Below are 16123 nucleotides of genomic sequence, written 5' to 3'. Positions count from 1 at the left end.
CGATCTATTACAAAATGTTTCTTGAAGAAAAAAACTGATTATAATAATTAATTTAATAATCATATTAGATGGCCCGTTAACTTCAAAATGTTACCTGAATATAAATAAAAATTTGATATGAAAATTATTGCATCTAATATCAAAACGATTAACGCTACAGTATACTTATACTCTTTATGAAAATACTTATAGTGAATAAAATAAATGTAAAATTTTTATCAATTACTTTTTTCCATGCTTTTAATTTTTGACACATTCTCTCTCTCTCTCTCTCTCTCTCTCTCTTTCTTTCTTTTTTTTTTCTACCTCAAATATTTAAATAGAGGCTATTAAATGTGACGAAAAAAGTAATTTACAAGATCAACTTTACATATAATTTATATTTAAAGTGAACCTTATAAAATTATGAACATAGTTTATTTACATTTTCACAGTTTTATGTTCATTTAATAAGCATTCTCGTATAATAATAGTCTTATATTTCCCCGCTTGTCATTTTAATCAAAAAACTTTTTATGAAGAATGTCTTTTATTTAACATCATGAAAATTCTAATCAGATTCAAATTTTAGTCAGATTGGAGATCGCGAATGATTTTTATATTCGATTGATAAATTAATATCAGTAACGTAACACAAAGATATACAAGATTATTAATTCTACTATGAATAAATCTAGTAAATGTATTAATACCATTAATTTTATTAGTTCTCTATTCTTTTATCTAAAAGCTTAGATCGCTTACACGATCAATAAACGATAGCTTATCGTTCTGATATGTTATCTAAAAATGTGCAAGATATAAAAATTGCTTCTCTACTCTGTATCGATTAATTCTACTTCAAGTGCGCAGATGTGAAAGTCGTAAAATTGCATCAGAGTTTGATAGTCTTTTAATAAGTTGTGCTATCTTACTGTTTTAAGATTATTATTATTGACACATGAAGTTTATCATTTACAAATTGAGTTGGGTTAAAGACTAACTAAAAATACATGTATCTCACTTCAACAACATCATTGTTGTATATTTTTGAACAGAATAAGGAAATATTTATGTCTAATATTATAAGATTTATTCAAACATAATAAAATTAAAACAGAGTTAAATAAGAAAAAGTATTGAAGATTTTTCTAATAACATATTAATAATATTTCTTGGCTTGTACTTCGTTAACTAATGTATTTGATTTATAAACATATTGAGTAGATTAATATTATATTGTTTTGCATGTACAGAATTGATTTTTATATTCAATTGCAAGGTATAAAAAAACGATCAAGTCAAGAAATGATCACTTTCTTTAAATAAAAAACTATAATTTTTCTATTTGTGTTTTAATAAGAGTTTAGTTAAATAATATAAAACGGCCAAAGAATTTAGTTATTTGCGAAAAATTTATTCGGTCTGGTCAGACAAAAACAAACCTTATAGATTAATTAACAATTTTATTGCTGTGTTAATGATAATGATAAGTATAAACATTCTACTGTCCTAGAATATATGAATTTAATGATCTCGTGTATATATCAATTCTTTTGTACGCGTATAACATTATAATCAATTTTGATCTTAATTTTTCCTCACGCACGCGCGCGCGTGCACACACACACACACACACACACACACACACACACACACACACATACACACAATTACATTATTACATTTATTATATTGAAAAAAATAAAAACATGATTTACAAGATTTTGTATTAGAAAAAGATTGAATTTGTTATACTTCATTAAACTTATATAACTAAAAACATACATATGCAATATTAAAAAATATAAAAACATTAAAAGAGAAAAGTAATTTTCTTTTTCTATATCTATATAATTTTTATTTGTTTTTTTGACTTTATTTCTTTTATAGATCGTCGAAGCAATATCGTACAATTTTACCGATATAATGATTTAAAATCTCGTCTCGAATTGTAATTGAAAATTATGATTTTTCTTTAAAATATTTTAAAGAAAAATTTATATTTTTTCCCTATAAAGCTATCATTTTATATTTATCACAAAAATTAGATTTAATTAAAAATATTGCCACTCTTTTCAAATACTTTATACATAACCATTTGTGAAGTTATGTAATAAGTTGAATAATAAGCTATTCATAATATTTTTTTCATTATCACTAAAAGTTACTTGATTTATGTATAAACAAAAAAATGAAAATATTGAATATCTATATTAATAATATTACAATTGCTGTATTGGATAAGAACATACTAAATATTGAGAAATTTTTACCTAACTTTTTTAAAGTCACGATACGTATTTTAAAAAAATAATTTGCTGAAAATTTTAAATTATTTTATATATACATATAATTGAGGAAAAGTGGATTCTTGCTACAATTTGAAAGAGCAACTTTATATAAGTATATAATTCCATGCTTGATGAATTGTAAATATGCTTCATCACTGTCCCTCAATTCCATGTCCGTTCGATAATTGTGTAACAGGAGTTTTTGATTGTCTCGCTCGCAATTTCAACCAAAAGCCAACGTCTGGCATCATGACAAATGATTTCTTTGTAAATACAATAGGATTTCTGGTTTTAACATCGAGTTCGATATCGCAACGCCAAAGCAGATAGAACATCATAATTTTTGCTTCCATTAGGGCGAATCTATTACCTATGCAGACTCTGGGTCCGACACCAAATGGTATATAGACCGAATTGTCCACCTGATCGTTAAGGAATCTTTCTGGATCAAATTTGTTTGGCTGCGGATAATACTGTGGATCGCGATGCAGAGAGAAAGCTGGGAACCATATGTTTTCTCCAGGCTTTATTATGACTGGTTCGCCGTCTGAAGTCGCTGGTGGCAATTCGGTCTCTTTGACACATTTTCTGTCTATGAAAGATGCTATCGGATATATTCTGAGAGTCTCGTTTACCACGGCGTCTAAGTACTTCATTCGATTGATGGCCTCGTAGGTAGGTTTACCGTTGGTCTGTCTGACAACATCATCAATTTCTTCCCTTAATTTCCTCTGAACATCGGGATTGACAGCGACTTCATGAGCTATAAAACTCATGGTTGTTGAGGTACTATCGAATCCGCCGAGAAAGAAAACGAATGCCTGGGCGGTCATTTCGTCAATGTCGAACTTAGGTCCGCTACCTTTGTTCCTGGTCTCCATCATCAACTGAATCATGTCCGGACGAAAAATTCCCTGCTCGTCCCTGGTCTTAACAGTGGTGGAAAGGATATTTTTGAAAAAATTCTCTATCTTTGGGCCAAACATTCTGAGCTTGAGGAGTTTTGCAAGTAGCGTGAAATTTCTATGCATGAAGAACTTGAAGGACATCCAGTTGTCAAAAATCATTGCTTTCTTGGCAAGCAAGACGAACTCGTTGTTCGGATGCTTAAAAGAATCCACGCTGATGCCGAAGGCACACGTGGCCACTGTATCGTTGGCGAATCTGCCCAGTAATTCTTTCATATCATATGTCTTGCCGGTTTTCCCGGATTCCGTTGCCACAAAATCGACGAAGTTCTCGACGCACTGAGTCATAAGTCCGAACATCATCTTCATCTTGCTGGACGTGAAACTAGGGCTAAGAAGCTTTCGCATCTCGCGCCAGTGATCCCCTTTCAGGCCAAACAGATTTCTAGCGGCTATCGGATCAAGAGTTTCGTTCACGAAGTTGTTATGATCACAGAAGTTGTCGAACTGCTTGATGGCAATCGTGGCAATCAGATCTGGATCACGGATGACGTAGATTGGGGTCATAAAATCGTAGAGGCCGAAGTATTTTGCGTTCGAGAAAAGATTGTATAGCTTTTGTATATGCTCCATATGGGCTATACGTTGAAAAAAGAAAGGTGCCATGTTGCCGAACAGTGGAATCGGTCGCAGATGCGGGACCTTCCGTCGCTCGAAGTAAGTTAACTTGCTTAGAACAAAATAATATAAGCAAATACTCGCTGCCAGAATAGTCAGAAGCAAAGTAGATGGCTCCATCGCGAATCTCCAAATTAGTTATACGAGAAAAAAACTTTCCTGATTAAGTTCTAATTGTCTGGCAGTTTCGGATTGAAACGCTTTCCACACTTGGTCGTTAATATTAATGGCACCAGAAGAAGAAGCACAAATTACATTATCGTACTAGCTTCGTTAATTGTCGTTAGAACTTCTGTCTAATCGGAAACGGTTAACTCGATAGATCTGGCGATGTAAGATGCACGCACCACGCGTGAGATTTTATGACTGGCTACTGCACGTATGCCACGATGAAATTATATAACGTTGAGTGAGTGCGCAGATATATGAATGTCATAAAGTCACTTGACTTTGACTATCTTCTTGAAATGATGGTGCACTTCTTCGCAAACATATTCTTATCAATATACGAAGCTCGTTTTTTCAAATAAGCTGGGTTAGAGGTCAATTGGCTTTCTATTTTATCAATATCATTGTCCAACAAACTTCTAATAAAACAATAGAGAGAATACGATATGTTCTACTAATAATTTATAATTGTTATTGCCTATTTTTACTTGATTCAATATATAAATAATAAAAGCACAATATTCTTTATCATATTATGTTTTGTATCTTTTTCAATTTATCGTAACTGATAAATGAAAAAACACTAATCCAACAAGTATAAATAACATTTAATAATTGTTATTTTTATCACAAATTATAAATTTACTTCTTTTTGACTACACTTATTCTTATAATAATAATGTCACAAAATTTTAAAAGTAATATATCTAGAAATAAAGCCAAAATACATTAATTCTTTTAACAATGTGACACATATAATATAAACATCCAGTCTTCTTTTCTAGTTATACAAGTCTACAATTTTTATCAATTTTTATAGATTTATTATTTATTCTTTAATTTACAAATTACAAAGCATAATTATAAATATTTCTTATTTATTATTTCAGAGCTCATCTGTTCATGGAAATTGTTTTGTCAGGCTTTTCTTTATCGCTTTGTAATATACAGAAAAAGATAGATAACTCTAAAAAAACACGCTTTAATAAATCAGATTTGAATTAAAAATAAGGACGTTGAGTGCAAAAATTCTTCTAACTAAAAATTTGAGGACGATGATACTATTATTGACTTACTACGTCTTTCATGAATTCACTTTTATTGGCGTGTTAAAACTTGTTCTCTTGAGTAAGTGAGTTGCGAGAATTAAGTGAGTTGAAGGTTAATCGATGATGTATGGATTTTTTATTTACGATGTGTAAGGCGTCAACAATAAACCATAATAGAATGAAATAGCAGATAATTTTTTGTATAAAAATAGAAAAAAGTGTAGAATAATTTTTGATTAATCAATTGCGTAATCTTTGAGAAAAATTCGAATTAAAGTATATATCTTAGATATCTATATATCTTATATAGATATCTTTAAATATATTTACATAATTATGTATTTATTAATTAAAAAAAAATTAATAAAGATAAAAAGATTCATGAAATAAATATTTATAGAATTATTTTGATTACAAATCGGAGTGAGTTTCGAGTTCTATAGGATATTATATAATTGGAATATATGGCTAAAATTCTAATAAAATTGACATGGTAGTTTTCCACAACGAACGTTTGATACATCGATATAATGTAATAAAATTTTAACTTTTGTATTTGCTGATATAGAATTTCAAGCTATGAATGAGAATAATTTCCATGTTATCGAAGCTTTTGAGAATTATTCAATAGTTATTCTGACAAGAAAATTGATGAAGATTGAAGGTGAATGGAAGTTCGCAATTAAGGACACAGCATTCTATCAACTGAATGTGATAATGATGAAAATGATGATTTGAAAAATGGATAGACACACTTTATATGTGTACTACTATGATTGGCACCCCAAGGATTCCTCTAAATAATCCGGTTAACACTTTGTACGAATGCGGGATATCAATAAATTGTTGGATCTTTTCACTTATATTAGCTGAATGAATGGCCTATTCTCCTTATATATCAATTGTGTCAAATATATATTTTCTTGTAAATAATATTATTTATTATTATTGTCTATTTATTAAGTATATAATAAAATATTTCAAAATACATAAATAAAGTTGTCGAAATTGATCATGTTATTTTAATTTAAATTAAAATCAACTTAAACCAAACTATTATAAAAATCAAGTTTACGGATTAATTGTGGAATACATAGGTGCACCATATATTACATTCGTTTTTTTTAAATAAATATTCTATGAAATATTCTAGTAAATATTCTATGAAATATTCGCAATAAATTCTTTACAGTTTTTTGAAAATAATTAAATCGCGTCAATTTAATTCCGGGGAGGGAAGGGTATTAATGTTCCAACGATAGCTGTGTTTCAAGTCCGACAAATAATCGGCGCGCAGTTTATTAAGTTGGAATATATGTATATGTATATTATATACATTGTAATTCATTACTTCTGTAACTATTAATTTCTTTACTTGCGCACCACGTACCGCGCCTGACTCGTATCGCCGTTTATTAATTTGTTGATATTCTATGAAGATTTTGTATTTTATGAGCCAAAGTAAAATAATTTTATCATAATATATGTTTTGATAAGTTATATATTGAGTTGAAGTAAAAATCATCAGCGGTTTATTATAAATTAATTGGATAAACGTGAAAAAAAGTATCCCTTCTTTACTGTGTAACTTACAAGAGAATGCATGTTTATGAAGCACGTTTTAAAAGGCGCACTAGGTGCGTTTTATGCAAAAATTCTACATGCATGCAGTTTAGTCACTATATGTGTCTGTGAATGCATTACGCTGCACTTTGTGCATTGCTCGTTCATGTTTATTTCAGTTACTATCTCACATCTTATGGAGCTTGCTGTGTATAATTCAAAGCATAGTATATGTTTATATAAAATTTTACTCCATATAAATATTGTTTGTTAGGATTTTAATGTAAAACAAAATGTGAATTTGTATGTGTAATGTAGTGCAAGAAACTTAATTTAATTATTCGTTTTAGATAAGTATAAAATCCTAAACTTCTGTAACATTTTTGGACAAAATAAACTAGAGTCGTCGGAGATTATATGGTGTTTTATTAAAAAGCTGATATAATTTTAAAATTTTTCTTTTAACGCTATTTATGTAAAAAAATATAAAAAGTTGTCTTTATCCTAATTTTGCACAATCTGCAATCTTTTACAGTATTATTAATACATATGTGTTCTTTTATGAAAAGATTGCTGTTAACAAAACATTCACATTCTTTTTACGTCAAACATTAATTAAAAGTACTTTATTACTTTTAAGAACAGGTAAAACAGGTAATATTATATTTAAAGATGTAATATAAATAATATTAACATTGCTCATGAGCAAAATATATTAACAAATATTAGGCGTATATTTGTCACAATGTATTATATAATTATATCATGACTGGCATATCTGAAGAAGATGATGTATTGAAAAGAATGAAAAGACATTATTCATATTCAAATGTTTGTGACAACTGATAACTAAGTGTATATCCGTGAGTACATTTATTAGAATTTGCATACGTTATTAGAATTTTCTGTAAACATCTCACATAACTCTTTATAAGCTTCTGTAAGTTGAAAAATCTATAATGCAAATTCCATATAAAATTTATATTTTTTGATTAAATTATATTTTATTTGCATTAAATTGAAATGATATTCACTTGAATAAGATACAAGCCGTTTTCGGTTTAAGCTTAGATCTTAGGCAGCTCAATATTAATTTTTCGTACTTATGTATTATTTATTATAATACATATACATATATATATTCCAACTTATTACTGCGCGCCGATCACAGTCGGAGTTGAAACACAGCTATCATTGGAACATTAAAAACCCTTCCCTCCCCGGAATTAAATCGTCGCAATTTAATTATCTAAAAACTGTAAAGAATTTATTGCGAAAAATATTACCTCAGCCAGGATTCGAACCTGGAACTTCCCTCATTCCGTGAAGGGTGACCAATTCGACCACTGAGGCATGTGGTAATATTTCGCAATAACCGTTTAATAATAGTTTGAAACGTTTTTTTTCAGGCGACGTGAAATAAATAATAAGAGAAAACGAGACAAATCTACGACACCCTTCACGGAATGAGTGAAGTTCCAGGTTCGAAGCCTGGCTGAGGTAATATTTTTCGCAATAAATTCTTTGCAGTTTTTAGAATCGCGTCGATTTAATTCCGGGGAGGGAAGGGTTTTTAATGTTCCAACGATAGCTGTGTTTCAAGTCCGACTGTAATTGGCGCGCAGTAAAAAGTTGGAATATACATATGTATATGTATTAATACATATATACGGAAAATTAATATTGAGCTGCCTAAGATCTAAGCTTAGACCGAAAACGGCTTGTATCTTATTCGATTGTGTATCATATAGCAGTCTTGTTTTCTCTTATTATGAAATTATATTTTTACGCTATAACAAATTTGTAACATACAAGTAAGGTATATACATATACAAAATATATTACATATATACAAAAATATTTGTATTAATAATGCAATAAATAAAATTGAATATTTCATAGATGTGCTATTTTGTTATGCTTCGAGTTTATCACGCATGTCGCTGTTTCTGAAAATTATGCGACAAATCTTGTCTCAAACACAAAAACAATTCCAAAGTAATATCCTCGTGACCAACGTTCATGCGTGAACGAATCAGCTGCGTAGCGAATAAAGCGAAGATTGACAGGTTTTATAGATATCAGTGAAGTGAAGGCAGTACTTTACAAAAATTTCAGAGTGCCAATAGCAGCAATAACGGCGGCGGTGGAAATATAAACCTGGTTTCGCTCGTGGGCACGAATGGAACGCGAAGACCACCCTCCCAGCAATCATCGTTTCACTCGTCCAAGAACCATTCCCGGCATCAACCTACATCTGCTCCGCCGTCGACACCGCGGAACGTCTGTCAGATAACCGAAATAGAAGCTCCGTGTATACGTAAGTTAAGTCTATTGCGACATGAGATTCGAGCCTCTCTTACAAATCTCTCACATAGTATATCGTATAAGATAAGAATCGCGCGCTCTCGCGATAAGAAATTATAATCGTTGTCAATATTTTCTTTACGGAATTCAAAATGGATTCTTTCACAAAGCGGTTTTCTCCTGGAAACATTATCTTTTGCACGATTTTTATAACTGCGGTCTGGCATTATTAAAATCATAAACTGCATGACTTAATAAAAGTTTCAAATGTTACACAATAATAAAAAATAGAGGGTTGGATCTCATAAAACTTTTAAGTTTTCTGTTTAAAATTAAAAAGACACATTTTCATCAAGCTATAAAATAAGCTTCTTATTCTTTTATGCCTCTGAGTAGATGCAAAAGCTACATAGAATCTGTTTTTCACTTCGCAGACGTTAGGTCATCTTGTCGGAATCTCGGATCGACCAGATTCAATCAGGAGAGCATCACTAAAATGCTCGTGCTTATTAGCACAGTCTTTATATTGCTTAATCTACCAAGGTGAGCATCTTCGTTATATTATATATATTTCTATTTTTTACGCTTTTCCTATTTGTTTTTCCACTTTGTGTTTCGGACTTCTAACTGTAAATTTCATGTGCTTGTGATATTTGCTAAACTGAATCTTTCTTTATAGCTTATAAACACATACAAATAATTAAATTTATGTAATCGGATTAGATTACACATTGTTTCTTTAATACATGTTGTAGAAGGTTTATAATTGTCCTCCGCGCCGCGCGAAAATATTTTCAATATTATCATGGAAACATTATATATAGACTGTTGCATTACTCGAATAATTTACACTCGAGTAATATAGTTTATATGTTTAATGATAGGAATATATACATACATTCGAGCTTTTAGTTTAATTTATTTAAACAAATTTATATAATTTATAGTAGAATTTCATTGTGTCATTTATTATTTAATATTTACTATATCAAAGTAATAATGTGAGAAAATAAAGTTTTAGAGATGATGTTCTGCGTGTAAATATTTATGCCTTTTTATAAAATTAAAATTTTTTTATCAAGTTTGAAGGAAAAGTGAATCTTGTCACAATATATACATATATATGTATATTCTTTCATAATAAGCAGTAAAAGTCTACGATTTTTTTTTTCAAAGGAGATAAATTGTGAAATAGATGTAAATTGCAGTTTACAGTGGAAATGACATAGTTAATATTTCTTGGTGAAATCGAATTTGCACGGAAATTGCATTATACGAGTCGAGTTCTCGCTCTGTTTCAGCTACGTGATTCGTCTATGTGTGTTCTTCTTCGCCTTGGCAAAGAAGAATACACCGGAGACACTCTGGTGTCTTCAGCAGTTCTTCATGCTGCTCTATTATACAAACTTCAGCATCAATTTCCTCCTATACGCAATGTGCGGAATCACGTTCCGTCGATGTTTGGAGCAGATACTGCGCAGGATCCTAAAGAGTATGACTCGGTATCACTGCAGTCCACAAAGGTACATATGTATAGCTTGCATCTCGTTCTTTTTAAAGATCCGACAGAGATCAAATTAAATCGTTGGTTAATGGTGACCATGCATTAGGGAATCGGTAAGCCCGTGAAACATCAGCGCTCCTTGGCCGATGATTCTCCCCTATCGGTGTCTGGTTTCAACCGAGGTTTTAACCCAAATCGTCGAGGCTTTTGTGGGCGTAAATCCAAGGATAAATTCCAGATGATCCTGTTTGCCTGAATCGCCTCGAAAGGGCACACCATTTCGCCAGACGTGTTTTACGCATCTGTGACTTTAAGTTCGACGTCGACGACTAGACGACAGATTTAACAAAATATATATGTCAGAAAATAAGAAAACGTTGTTGTAAAACTTGGAACGATATAATACTGGACTGACGTAGAGGATTCACGAATCTTGCATGTAGTTGTATGATCTATCAAAGTATTGTTGTCGTTTTTTCGCGATGCCGATTGGTTCTCTCTCTGCGCTTACTTCATGGCATATTTTGACAGTTGTGTGGTTAATAGTACGGTTAATAGCGTAATAATAACAGTGAAATATTAAAGATAAATAGCGCGCGCGTAGCGCGCGTCTGTGATGTCTATAATAGTAATGTAAATTCACAGTTTCTGTATGTGAATAACAGATTCGGTGAGATATAACGTTTACTAAAATTTATTTCCATTTATGTTTGTAACATAAAAGTTCAGAAATATAAGAAGATAGCAAAATTGCTTTGAAATATTTATAAATATAATATCAAGGTTTTAATTTTATTAGATTTAAAAAAATTTTTTTCGAATTAATAAACACACTGCGATATGTAAAAAAAAAAAACAGATAAATTTGAGTCTCATTCTTGAATTTCATTATAATTGCATTTGCAGCCTCTGATTATCGCATCAGAAACGATCGATGTTCTGTTTTCACGTCATGTACTTTCTACTTGAAAGAAAAGAGGGATACATGTATATATATGTATATATATAGGGTAAGTCGAGGGAATTTAAGATGTCACAGTTAAGAAATATTATAGAAATATGAACAAGTTAATAGTCCAACCGTTTCGGAATTTTTGCAAAATGATACTTAAGCTTTCATATATAGCAGTGCTGAAAATAGCCACCCTAAAAGATATCATGTGTGAAAAGTGTTGTAATTTGATTATATGTTTATCCCTGCAAAACCCTATGCCTGGGTAAGATGCCTGTAATGGAGGAAGATGCAAGTACTATGACAGACATGTAGCACTCAATAAATGATGTGTAATACATTTACAAAAACATAGATTTCTTTTTAACACTGAACTGTTTAACCATTAATAATTAGTAAACACAATTTCAGAAAAATTTTTGTTTTAAACATTCATTTATCGAATATATTGTAACATTCACGATATTTAAAAACCTAAAATCTAATATAAAAATACAAAAATTATACGTCAGTATTTGTGTATAAATAAGCTTGCATGTATTATATGAACAATCTCACGTCAACGATTAGAAAATATTACCATCTACCGGATAATGAACGAAATATTAACAATGGCATCTTCGACCTACTGGCATCTTACCTTAACTTACCCTATATACATATATGTTCTATATATGTATAAATAAATAGAGAGAGAGAGAGAGAGAGAGAAAGAGAGAGAGAGAGAGAGAGAGAGAGAGAATGAAATATTCATATATTCATGGAACCAGTTCTACGTGAATATATGAATTATTAATATATTATAATAAGAGAATTATCACTGATAATCAAGGAATATGGCAATTATTTTCAAATTATGGGACCTAATTTAAAGATAATCGTAGAATTCATCATTTAAATTTTTTATCTTTTCAAGAAGTAAAAAAAATAATATAGGATAATTTATTTTTGCAATACAGGTAGTGAATAAATGTCAGAATGTTCAAGTATTAGTACATTTCTTCACTGAATTAAATTGATTTTGTTATTTTTTAATACAATCCTATATAATTATATCTGCCTACTGGAAATTTCTAAGTGCATGGTAATCGAAGTAAATAAAAGAGTAAAAGATGATTTTGGAAGTTTTCTATTTAGTCTCATTTAAAATGACGAACTAAAATTTCAGTGACGACAAAGTAATATTTAATTTTCTTTAATACAGACATTAACAGAAAGCCAGCATTTATTTTAGACAAATTATAAATTAAAAGTTTGAAAATCAATGCTTTCCGAAAGTGCTACTTTAAAAAGTAGTACTCTAATAAATTGGGGAGGATTTTGGTATTTTTTCGAATGTTTTATAAAAAAAATCTATACGATGAAATTTAACACATTAAATTAATTTACTATAAGAATAATTAAGTAATTAAAGAGAAACAAAAAAAAATATCAAAAACGCTGCCAGAAACACTGATACTTTTTGCCAAGAGAAAAACCATCGAACATAAGTTGCGCATGTGTATTGGTATGTAACTCAGACGTAAAAGAAATCGAGTTATCACGTCTCTTTCACATAGATTTTATTTTTTTGCGCAATTAGGACAGAGATCGATTGACTAGAAGCTCGTCTGGGGAAATCACTGGGAAAAAAATTTTCGGTATTTCACCCGTAACGTATAGAAGAGGATATTCTTTTGGGACCATGCAATTCCACTTAAAATGCTGGATAAACCAGTTTTCCGTGAGTTTTCTTTTACGGATTTGTGCCTAATGCAATACTAACGAACAGAGTACTATTAAGCCAGAAATCTGCTTTGCACATAACATATATTTATTACATGTAAAATATAAAACTATTTGCTTCACGTATAATAAAATCTATTTGTTTATATCAAATAATCTGTACTTGTTATCAATATACGACTGTTAATAATAATCCGTTTTTAAGTATTTTTATAAACTTCCTAAAAAATTTATATGACAATCGTTTATATAAGGTAGTTTCGTTACTTTTTATCACGTGTGTGAAGAGAAATATTAAAATATTTTAATACTTTTGATTTCTCAGTTTTTCTTCACTCATACACACATACATTTATGGAAAAGCAAAGGGAGCATATCAAAGAAAGATACATGTTTAATGATTCAAGAATAGACGGATACTGATAAAAAGTATTATAATCGCTTATTTAAATTATAATACATATACGAAATTTCATTTTCTTAATAACACATTTTTTATTGCTATTCAGTCGAGTGAAAGCCTTGTCATGGAAACTTGCTATTATAATACTTTTCAATGGTTGCGCCGATACACGTGTCTGGCAAATACTTTATGCGTTCTTTTTACGCACATAAAGGCGTACACGTGTCGTTTCTTGAAAAATGTAACAGAATGGTATGGATAATATGCAGATTTCTTTCACATTATTTATAAACTAAAGTCACAAATATATGTAGTTATGAAATACTGTATACAAATTAATTAATTCGATTGTTCAACTCCGTTAAAAATCTGTTTTATACATCAAAAAAATATTTTATGCATTTTTTTATAAATAAATTATATAGTATAATTTATATATTATACATATCACGAAACTGCTAATCAATTTTATTATCTCTTGTGATATTTGAAAACATTTTTTATAATTTGATAATTATTTACGTTTATAACGTATATTGCGTTAGACTGCAAAAATCTATTGAAAGACATTCTAAAAGTCAAAGTGGATAAATCAATTGTAACATTACATCATCGCCGTCAAGAAAATGACTTTAAAAGTCACTAAATATCAAACCACAGACCAACAGATGCCACAGTCTAATGTATATTAATATTCTGTATATCATTAAATGATTATATATCGAATAATTTATAACGGGATATGTAACGTGTAAATATAAACAAATATTCTATAAATTTCTGTATCGTTTTTATAAAAATATATCGACCGTGCTCCTGCTTCATATTTGTTACTTATAGAGCGTATGCATTTTAAAAATAAGAATAGAATTTAATTAAGATAATATAGAGTGAAAAATCCATTAAGTACAATATATATATATCTATGTATACACACGATATATGGTAAACGTGTTCTGCATTCCTGTATATAGCATACTGTATAAGTTTTGAAGAAAAAAATACGTATTAAAACATACATGTATATATGTATGTATTTGTATGTGTGTTGCGTGTGTATGTAATTTTAAAGAGTACCAACTAAAGTTGATAAGTGGAATCTCATTAATTCCTATGCATTTTATTATTATATGTGATTATGTCAGCGAAAATAATTATATTATCCGTTTAAGTATACTGTTTTGTTTACTTAAATTTATTAAAAAGTTGAAGCGCTGTAAATAATAATTATTCCTGTATAGTAAATGTTTAAGTATACCATCTTTAAGTATTTATACCTTGGATATATAATCGACATACTTATCTATTGAAATCTTTTTGAATTAGCTTTGTGATTCTAAACTTACTTACACATGGTTTCTTTATGTTAATCTAAACAAATATGGCAAATTTAAGTGAGTGTTGGATCAACTATTTAACATTTACGTATATATATATATAATAAATATTTTATACTATATATTATATATTTATGTGTATATTATTCTTTTAATGATATGTTATTTATTTATATGTTATGTAAATAAATTAATGTTGTTTTTCGAAAAGACTTGAAGGTAATAGTAATTATTATTCGTACTTCCTACTTTAGATATTCAAAATTAATCTCACCGCATTTTCTTTTCGAAGATAAGTTGTTCGTATATATAGGTAATTTCTTTTCTATCCTCTTTAAGGGAATATAGTTTATCTTTTTATAATAAGTATTTTATTTCTTTATTCAGTAAAAGAATGTATATAGAGCTCTTTTCAAATCGAGCTTATATTTTAAGTATATTGTACATTCTGAGGTAATACGTATATATATGCAAGGAATATCTGATATTGGCAAACATATTAATCTACCTACAAGAGGTACTGCGGCATGCCGTACATTGCAACGGTTACCACTAATAACATTATTTGGAATTTTGCGTTATAAATGCATAATGTCTGCATAATGTAATCGAATTCTTTATGATTAAAAGATATTAAATAGTAATAAAGACTATCGCGCGTTTCTACATTTAACATAATTTATATAATATATATAATAATCTAGAAAATTGTTCTCGTTTATTATGTAAAACAAAACAAATCAAATTCGCGAAATTTTTAATTAAAATTCTAAAAAAATTTTTAATTTTGAAATAATAAATAAACAGTATAATTTAAAGTATCCAATGCAAATTGGCGTTGTAGAGAATTATATTACTTGTAATATAATTTATGAGAATTTATAGCTCATTAATTTTATTACATGCAAGGAATAATTAGTTAAAAATTTTATATTAATTAAAATGTTCCAAAAAAGCATTACATGAATCTTTTTAATTCTGTCGTAATATTTTGTAAAAAAAAATTGTTTCTCAGTTAAAATATAATTACATGCAAATCTCTCATCACATATAAAAATAATATATTTCTTTTTAAAGGTATTGTGCATTAATAAATATCTTTCTTTTCTTATTATTAATTTATTATTAAAAAATTATTATGTTATTTTTATTGTTATTATGTAAAATATAGGTATGCAAAATTAAAATTATATTTAAAAATGCCCGAACGGTGGGCTTTAGAATTGTCCCGTTATCTTAAGGTTTTATAGAAATTT

The 16123-nt window shown here is 29.1% G+C and overlaps 3 protein-coding genes across 9 annotated transcripts in view; 1 reads left to right on the top strand and 2 right to left on the bottom strand.

Annotated features, from left to right (window-relative positions):
• The window catches only part of LOC139818590 (uncharacterized), a 28232-nt gene extending 13271 nt beyond the window's left edge, over positions 1-14961 (top strand). For 6 of the 7 annotated variants that reach the window (XM_071787355.1, XM_071787353.1, XM_071787352.1 and 3 more), the window contains 4 exons: positions 8758-8959; positions 9381-9489; positions 10248-10469; positions 10557-14961. In XM_071787355.1, coding sequence (XP_071643456.1) covers positions 8758-8959; positions 9381-9489; positions 10248-10469; positions 10557-10575 — 552 coding nt within the window. In that variant the 3' untranslated portion in view covers positions 10576-14961. The remainder of the gene's footprint in view (positions 1-8757; positions 8960-9380; positions 9490-10247; positions 10470-10556) is intronic. The other variant, XM_071787356.1, reaches the window with a different exon arrangement.
• The window catches only part of LOC139818588 (dynein axonemal heavy chain 1), a 78740-nt gene that overhangs the window by 47459 nt on the left and 15158 nt on the right, over positions 1-16123 (bottom strand). The gene's annotated exons all lie outside the window — the stretch shown is intronic.
• On the bottom strand, positions 1376-4247 carry LOC139818589 (cytochrome P450 9e2-like). The gene has a single exon (XM_071787349.1). It carries the CDS (start codon positions 3977-3979, stop codon positions 2426-2428), a length of 1554 nt encoding a protein of 517 aa, XP_071643450.1. The 5' UTR covers positions 3980-4247; the 3' UTR covers positions 1376-2425.

Source organism: Temnothorax longispinosus, chromosome 9 (genome assembly GCF_030848805.1).
Source record: "Temnothorax longispinosus isolate EJ_2023e chromosome 9, Tlon_JGU_v1, whole genome shotgun sequence".
NCBI classification, from domain to species: Eukaryota; Metazoa; Arthropoda; class Insecta; order Hymenoptera; family Formicidae; genus Temnothorax; species Temnothorax longispinosus.
The sequence above is the reverse complement of the archived record's forward strand: the minus strand, read 5'-3'. Positions and strand labels throughout refer to the sequence as shown.